At 40.0% G+C, this 9,149-nt stretch overlaps 1 protein-coding gene across 1 annotated transcript; it reads right to left on the reverse strand.

Moving 5' to 3' along the window:
* Positions 1–1,493: 1,493 nt before the first annotated feature.
* Positions 1,494–7,054, reverse strand: KRT12 (keratin 12; the record flags this gene model as incomplete). The annotated part of the gene is made up of 8 exons (XM_081272100.1): positions 1,494–1,591; positions 2,386–2,456; positions 3,133–3,353; positions 3,480–3,605; positions 3,700–3,861; positions 4,657–4,813; positions 5,941–6,023; positions 6,482–7,054. The coding sequence occupies 8 exons, from the start codon at positions 7,052–7,054 to the stop codon at positions 1,494–1,496; spliced, it is 1,491 nt and encodes a 496-aa protein (XP_081128226.1).
* Between the last annotated feature and the right edge of the window lie 2,095 nt (positions 7,055–9,149).

A 9,149-nucleotide genomic window follows, 5' to 3' on the forward strand; every position in this document is an offset into this window, starting at 1 on the left:
CTCCCCTGGTTTCCCCATCCCATTTTGATTCCATATAGTAAACGATGAGACACAAACATTGAGTACTTTCTAAGTACTTCCTAGGTTACTGGGGTTTTCATCTTGACAACACTCACTCTGTGAAGCAGATACTAGCATTGCTGTTATTTCCACCTTAAAGATCAGAGGTTAAGTTATTCTCTATTAAGTATCAGGGTCAGGATTTGAATCCAGTCTGGCTGAAGAGCCCATATTATTAACCATTATACCCTGCGCTTGTATTCTTTTTTAGGGTTTTGAATTTGGCAACCTAGATCAAACCACCGTCTACTCAGGCTTAGACTTTGGCTGCCTCCTGGCCCAGCTCAGAACATGACTTCTGTTATTGCCTTGTGGCTCTGACTCATCCCAGTAGAAACCCCACCCTGGGCCCCACTGCTGCCAGCTGGGAGAAAGGAAAGTAAAGCAATATTCGTTCCCACCCTTGGGTCTCATCACATGTATTTATTCTGTTTCCTTTCCCTCTCCTCTGCCTGGTTGATTTTTGTATGAAGCTTTTAATTGTTGCCTGACATATTGGCCACTTCTTCCTCCATGTGTCCTTTAAATTCCTCTTTAGCCTCTCTCACAGTGACACCATTCCTGGTAGAGGTCTACCTCTGCCTCCATCTGAGCTACTTAAGATGAGGATATATTTTACTTATCACTGAGCTTTCAACCTGGCATGCTGTAGGGTCTCAATGATTGTCTTTTTCCCCCAGTACTGCGGATTGAACTCTGGGTCACTCTACCACTGAGCTGTATCCGCTGCCCTTTTTATTTTGAGACAGACTCTCACTAAGTTGCTAAGGCTGGCCTCAAACTTGTGAAATCCTCTTTCCTGAGCCTCCCAAGTAGCTGGGATTCTAGCAGTGGGTCACCATATCCAGTCAATGTGCTAGAAAATTAACAGGACAATTGTTATCCCTTGTAGTGTACAATATAATTTTTTGGCAACCTAAATGGGCTGCTGTAAATAGGATAGGACTTCTCAAAGAATCCTCTTAATCTTCAACCCAGGCATCTTTGTCCCAGTGTTTTCTCCTTTGCTATTAATATTTCAGAAACTTCTCTCTAAGCCCTCCACATTATTGTTGGAATCAAGAATGTGCACACTTCATATTATTGCCATTAGTCTTTTATTCAAATTAGCTCCATTAAAACAACACTACTTTGTCGAAGTTCTGTGATTAATAAAAACAGTCCAGATCCCCAGAAGAAAGTTCATTAAAAGACTATTCCAGGTCTAGAAGGTAAAGTAATTTTGGTGTGTTATGAAGATCAACATGGTTGCATGGTTTTAATTGGATATTGTCTCATTAGAGCAGAAAGGACTCAAAGTGAGTAGGAAATACAAAGAGAATGAAACAGACCAAAATAGAGACTGAACTCAGCACCTCACTCTGAAAGCATCATTTCTAGTTGTAAATTGCTTGTCCCTAAGGAACCAATCACAGGGTAGATTTTGTGAATCTTTACATTACTTCTTCAAGTTCTTGAACTTGGGATGAGACCACCTCACCATTCACCACCTCCTGCACGATGGTCTTGATTTTTCGGGTTTTGTTTGGGTCTAACGAGTAAAATGGAATAAAGGGGGCAGATGTTAGTGTTTCAAATATTTAATCCAAAATTGGTTGTTGTTTGACTTAAGCAACTAAATCATGTATTAGCTAATACAATCCATTAAATTTAAACTTTCAAAAGTGACTTTTAGCTGGGTGTGTTGGCACACACCTATAATCCCAGTGGTTTAGGAGGCTGAGACAGGAGGACCATAAGTTCAAAGCCAGCTTCAGCAACTTAGCAAGGCCCTAAGCAACTTAGTGAGACCCTGTCTCAAAATAAAATAAATAAATAAATAAATAAATAAATAGGGATGGGGATGTGGCTCAGTAATCAAAAAAAAAAAAGTAACTTTTACATTCTAAAACAAAATGTGTTTTTTTTTCCTCAGTGAAAATGAAATATATTCAGTATTACCTTATGCAAAAATGAATATTTTTCTTTTTGAAAATTTCAAAAGTGGTGTGGTACTCATAGTACCTCTTTGGAGAGTATGATTTTCCCCCGTAGGTTTGCAAAAAAGTTTTACAATGCTATGGACTACCCCGCCCCTTTGCAGTGTTGGAGATAGAATCCAGGGACTTGCACTGGCTAGGCAAGTGGTCTATCACTGAGCTATACCCCTAGTCCGGGACTGCTTTTTTTGCTGTAAGACTACACAAATGTTTTTCCTTGGCTGAGAATACAGGCATACTTTAGATTTAAATTGTTAATAATACTGTAATGTTCAAAGAGATCTTACAGTTTTAGTCATTAATAGATATGATTCCAATTTACTTTCAGTGATTGTTATCTGCCTACCTTTCGATGAATCAATCGACTGTGCTTGAGATTTGGAGCCTGTCACAGATAAATTTTCATCAAAACCATCACTGTGGATAGATATCACGTGATTCCTCCTGGAATGAGAAGAAATAAGAATTTGCTGTTTGAGCCAACAATCATAAAGGTATGGAATATTATGGTCAAATAGAGAACATATTCCAAATGTCTCCACTGAAGGATGCACCCTGAGAGTAATCAATTGGTTCAAGGCACTCTTGTTTCTAAACCCTGCCTAAAACGGGCTCTCAGAGTGAAGAGACCTGGCAATTAATGGAAGATTTGGTTTCAGAAAGGAGATTTTCCAGTTTACAGCTCTGAGTTCTCCTTCCCTAATAGGAACTGCTATCTCTTCTGGAAGATTTGTCATCATAGGTCTGAGGTGGTTCAGATGGCTCCCATCTGATATGTCATCTTAGCATCAGGTCGCTGATACCAGAAACTGAATGGGCAGTTTTTCTGGTATATGCAGGTTCCTTTACCATCTCCTTCTGTCTGCGGTGTCTTTGCTCATCACAGCATTTTATGAATTATCAGGTGTGATGAGGTGTGAACATACTTTGCACAGTATTTAATACATCCCAGACATCGTATTTCCTAAATATATTATTTTCTATCAACTAAAGAACCTTTTCTCCTTGCAGGAAAAAACAAAAACAAAAACTGCATCGGGTGCCCACTATTTGTCAGCCCTAGAAAGTATTTCCAACTTGAACGTGTACACACCCTTGGTCCTCCCCATCCAGCAGACGGCGGTAGGTCTCGATCTCCAGCTCCAGGCGAGCCTTGGCGTCCAGCAGGCGCTGGTGGTCCACGCTCTGGCGCTCGGCATCTGCGCGCACCTGCTGCAGCTGTGCTTCCAGGTTGCCGATGAGCTGCTGCACCTGGGACAGCTGATAGCAGAAGCCACCCTCGGTTTCAGCCAAAGAGTCCTCCAGGGATTTTTTCTGCATGTGGAAGGGAAATGGCACAGACATGACAATGAAGGAAACTGAAGACAGGAGGGCAGCCAATGGTCTAACATACTTTGGGTGCAGCATTATGTTTGGAAGTTGAAATGGTGCGAGTCCTACCATGGCGAGCTGCGACTGGAGCTCGATCTCCAGGTTTTGCATGGCGCGCCTCAGGTCGGTGACCTCGCTCTTGCTGGACTGAAGCTGCTCTGTGTTGGTGCTGATCTCCTTCCTGAGCTCCCCGCTCTGCAACAGCAAAAAAGGGCGCAGGGAGCTCAAGCCTGGAGCCTTGAGCTCTCTTTCCGTGACTGTTAATCAAAGCCGTTTGCGTTTGTGTTACCTTTTCAAGGAACCAGGCTTCTGCGTCCTTCCGATTTTGCTCAGCCATGGATTCATACTGTGTCCTCATGTCGTTGAGGAGCCTGGTGAGGTCCACTCCTGGTGCAGCGTCCATTTCTACGCTGACCTCGCCTGGGCCACCTGCCCGGCAACTTAGGAGCTCCTAGGGACAGCAAATGAAAAAGCGAGGTGCAGGGGACCATTGTGGTGCTTTTGCTTTTCTGGGCCTCTTTCATTACAACGATAGTAAAAATTATATATTTTTGATTGACTTGGCATAAAGACAAATATATCAATATATTAAAACTCTTTAAACATTCATCATATTCTTCTGACTTAAAAAAAAAAAGATATTTTCACAGGCCCTTTAAGTGACCATAGGCCCTATATGCTGTGGACTGGTTGGCTCTCCTTTTAGAGGGTCCACTGTCTGTACAGGAGGGGAGGCTTGGTATGCATGTTGCTGGAGGGTTTTCAATGCCAGCTACCTGAGGGAGGGCTGCAATCAGTACCCAGGCTTGCAGAGTTTGTACCAGTCATTGAAAATTGAGTAGAGAATCCTTTAGAAACTTAATGCTGGTGTCCATTTTCTACACCAGCCTCTGATATACATCATGGGCCATCAGAGTTCCACGTGTGGCATATATAGCATTACATGTTATTGGTAGACTTTGTTTTTATCTAACTTGTGACATATATATTTTTTCAAAACCACTAAATCAAGATAATTAAAATTCTTGTTGTCATTATCTAATAATGAAAACGACAAAAACAGAAAGTGCCTCTGATTTGATAAACCTTAGTAGGAACCATTAGTAGCAGCAGCAGCAGCAACGTACACACAGACACATCCAAAACAAATGGCCACTTTAAAAGGCCATGTTTTAACTTTAGATTTACAAATCTGAAATTTTAATTTTGGGGTCTGGGAGAAAAAAAAAAAAAAACAACTTCTGACCTCCTCGTGGTTCTTCTTCAGGTAGGCCAGCTCTTCTGTCAGGTTCTCAATCTGCATCTCCAGGTCAGTTCTGGCCAGGGTCAGATCGTCCAGCACCTTGCGCAGGCCATTGATGTCAGCCTCCACAGTCTGGCGTAGAGCCAGCTCATTCTCATATCTGAAATCAGTTTAGGGATTCAACACAACAATTTTGACAAGGCCACTGCCAACTTTAGGCTATTTGGTGCATGAATCACTGCAACTGTTGGAAAATAGCATCGTTGTAGTGTGTGATACAGTTTTTGCTTTTGTGACTCCCTTCCTTCCTCTTTCCAAGTGCATTAATAAATTGTTCAGTTGGAGAGAAGAAAAGGAAAAAAATTATGAGGTGATGCTTTTCTACCAGCAATGAACCCCCATAGCACCCCTGGGAACAGAGTCCCCTTTGCTGCTGCAGCTATGAACAATAAATAGCAGCCCCTATCTCTAGGTGCAGTTCCTAATGGCATTCTAAAAACAATTGAAAATGAAATAATAGTTACTCTTTTTGCTTAATTTTCTTCATGATTTATTTTATTTAAAACATCAGTACTTCTTCCTTAGCTTTTGACAAGATCTTATAGGTTCAGGCCATCACCTTCCTGTGTGGAAATTTTGTAATGCAAAAAGCTTTTATTCCTTATGTCTGGAAGGATGGAATATGGAAAAGGAGATGGAAATATAAATAAAAAGTGGATGGTTAATCTTTCAGTTGTATGTGCCATCAGGAAAACAACTGTTTCAATGAACCCTTTGTCAAAAACATTATTAGTTAATTTTGATAACATTGAAAATTCAAGTTTAGGACATTAGTAGAATTATCATGTTGAATTATGAGTCATTACAACTATGGTGATCCATAGCCTGAGGAGTAAGCAACTTATTTTAAGTGTGTTTGATTCTAATTACTTTTTAGAATGTCCTATGTGCATTTGCCAAACACCAAATATATGGAGAATGTGAACTTCAGAAGATTTGAAAAATCACTGAAGACAGGAAAATAGGGAATAAAAGGACATGGTAGGGGGGCTGGGGATGTGGCTCAAGCGGTAGCGCGCTCGCCTGACATGCGTGCGGCCCGGGTTCGATCCTCAGCACCATATACCAACAAAGATGTTGTGTCCGCCGAGAACTAAAAAATAATAAATATTAAAAAATTCTCTCTCTCTCTCTCTCTCTCTCTCTCTCTCCTCTTTCACTCTCTCTTTAAAAAAAAAAAAAGGACATGGTAGGGAAGGTAAGTTATCATCCGTCTGTTTTACTCACTTCATTCTGAAGTCTTCAGCAGCCAGTCTGGCATTGTCAATCTGCAAGATGATCTGGGCATTGCCAATGTTGGCAGAAATGATCTGGCAAAATAATGGGAGACATGGAAAATGAAGTTCTAATATGCTACTAGTTTACAAAGATATTTTTGACACAGAGTTCAAACGGTAATCTTAAATGCTGGGTTTCATTATCAGTTTAAGGCAGTTTCTTTTTTTTCCCTAAGGAAACCTATTTATAAAATGATATTGAAAAATTAAACATACATTTCCTAGGATGAGAGTAGAAATATCGTCACTATATGGTAAATGATAGTTGAAACTTTCTGGTGCAGGAGATCAAACCCAGGGCCTTGCACACATTAGGCAAGCACTCTGCCTGCCACTGAGCTACTCCCCCAGACCTCTAAACTTCTTGGGATGAAAAAATTCTCCAAGTACAGTCAACCTGAAAAATATCTAGTAGGTCATTTTCACTGTAAAATATTATAATAATAAAAGAAAAATAATTCCCAAAGCCACCCCAGAAAATGTGTTCTTACCTTATTCCTGAGATCTTCAATCACTGGGTAGTATTTACTGTAATCATTCTGTGACCCTGAATCTACAGTCCTAGTCCCTCGGGTTTCATACCAATCTCGGATTTTGCTTTCTAGATCAGCATTAGCCTCCTCCAGAGCTCGAACCTTATCCAGGTAGGAGGCTAATCTGTCATTCAGATTTTTCATGGTTTCTTTTTCTGATCCAGAAAGAAGGCCTCCATCATTGCCAGAGAGGACAACTAGAGAGCCACCTCCTAGGTTTCCCCCCATCCCCATCCCCATCCCCATCCCTCCTCCAAAGCCACCTCCCAGGGATCCTCCATAGCCAGCACCTAGTCCTCCTGCCAAGGAACTTCCAGAACCACCACCAAGGACAGAACTAGAACCAAACATAGAAGCAGCCGAGAAGCCTCCTCCATAGCCCATTCCAAGGCCATAGGCGCTTCCCCCATAGCCACTTCCCCCATAGCCACTAGCAATGCTGGAAGCAGATATGCCTCTGGGTCTGCCCGACATCCCACTCTGAGAGGACAGCCGCCTGGACAGCCCAGAGGTGCGCACTGAGAGTGACATGGTGTTGCTGGAGAGACCGAGGGCCTGGGGAAAGTGGTGGCAGCTGGAGAGGAAGCGTTGCCAGCCACCCCAAAGGGCTGACCTTTTATAGGCTGTGAGATGGGCGTCGAGGTTGAAAAGTTCACTGTCCCCATTCCAAACAGGGAGTTGCCCCCAACTTTTTGTTCCGCTCAGCAAGGGAATGATTTATGAATAGCGAAAATTCATTGACAGAGAAATAATTGAATAATCATTTGCATGAAGTATCTGTTATACCGAAGAGAAAGCTGGGTGGAGTGGAGATAGGTTGTCATAAGACATTTTTTCTTCTCCAAATTATTCTACTCCCAGCGTCTCAGTACACAGCAGGAAAGTGACCGGTGACTGTCGGATGGGTAGATTGATAAATCCTTCCTCCTAAACCTTAAGCTTCCAAGTGTTTCACCCCTCTTTCCTGTCTGTTTCCTTTGGAGACTCATCATCAACTACCCAACCATAATCTAGAATCTCTTTCTAGAATACAGCTTCAGAAGGAACCTGCTAGCTGAAGGCGGGGAATGAATGCATTTCCCAGGCTGATTCTGGAATTTGAATTTTCGAGATTTTAAATTAAGGTGTTGTATGATTTCCCTTTTCTGAAAAGAAAGAAAGGAAAAAGACTGATTATACACAGAAAAGTGTTTTTTTTTTCTTAGAATATTATAATTGTTCCAGCAGTTTTTCCTTTACCTAGAATTGACCTTGTAAGCTCTTTGGAATCAGGGCCTTGTTGTGTGAAAGTTGGAGGAAACATGCTCCAAAGAATTGTATCTAGAGTTCTGATTATTTATTTTTTTAAGGAAAGTTCTTATTGTACTTTCTTTTTAGATATATTATTTGCTGTTAAAATTGAGATGGCTTTTTTTTCTTTTTTTCTTTTTTTTTTTGCTGTAGGGGTTCTTTGATTTTTTAAAAAAAATTTGTTCTGTTTAGATCTACATGACAGTAGAGTATACTTTGACATATTATACAATATTAAGTATATCTTAGGATAAGAGAAGAAATTGACATGTCTTAGGTTTGAGCATGAAAACAGTAACGTTCTGATGGGAAGTGCCTTAACCCTGAAGGAAGCCTGTTTTCCTACAGAAATTATAGGTAACTGGAAACCTATTAGTGGATTCTAGGATAGTGGGAGGTCCTTAGGAATGTAACTTGTGAGTATCTATCTCTATTGGTTAAGAAAGAATAAGGATTTCTTTCTCTCTCTCTCTCTTTTTTTTCACATGGATAATTGTCCAAGTCTCTACGTTTTTCATTGTAAAATAATTCCAGTATTGTTTTTTAAAAAAATATAGCTCTCTCTCCCCACACCCGCCCTCTTATGTGTATGTACATACTAAGTAATTATAGGAAATGTAAATTAAGGTGTACCAGTGATTGTGTATATATTTTAACATAATTAGTACAATATAAAATTTTATAACTGAGTTTTCTTTCTTAAGATTATATAATTAATCATAATTTGAATTTTAAAAAGGCAGGTGTACAGCATGATTGCAGATTCTTGGAAATTCTTTGCTGGATTCAGATTTCTGAATTCAATTTTCTCTGTATTTGAGGAAATAATATTTTCTGTCTAGATGACATCTTTTAGCAAAGACACATAAACTAAATTTCATCAATAAGGCCTACATTGACTGAGTATATTAGGACTATGTAAGCATTTTAACTAGAGTGGATTTAGTGAGATAAAATGCATTAAAATTATTGTCAAGATAGGGTTCCTGCCTCTTAGGAAAGAGGAACTTTCTGTTCTCCCAAAGGGGCCTTGGTTTTCTTGTAGATGGCTATTGAAAACTTCTTCATTTTGGTATATTTGGATTGAATTTTTCATTTTATCTAAAAAAATAACTAGTATTATAGATTTTAAAAAGAAAAGGAATTCTTATTTGATTTGTAATACATACCTCTCATGACAAAGAAGACTTTCAGAAGCTTTCTATACATTTGAAAGTAGAGATCAGGCTACTGACAAAGCACAATTTCTCAGCAATATTATTGAACACCAGTCTGATTCTAGGATAGTGGGAGGTCCTTAGGAATGATTTTTTAAAAAATTTGTTCTGTTTAGATC

This window comes from Spermophilus citellus (assembly GCF_964194105.1).
Source record: "Spermophilus citellus genome assembly, chromosome: 17".
Lineage (NCBI taxonomy): Eukaryota > Metazoa > Chordata > Mammalia > Rodentia > Sciuridae > Spermophilus > Spermophilus citellus.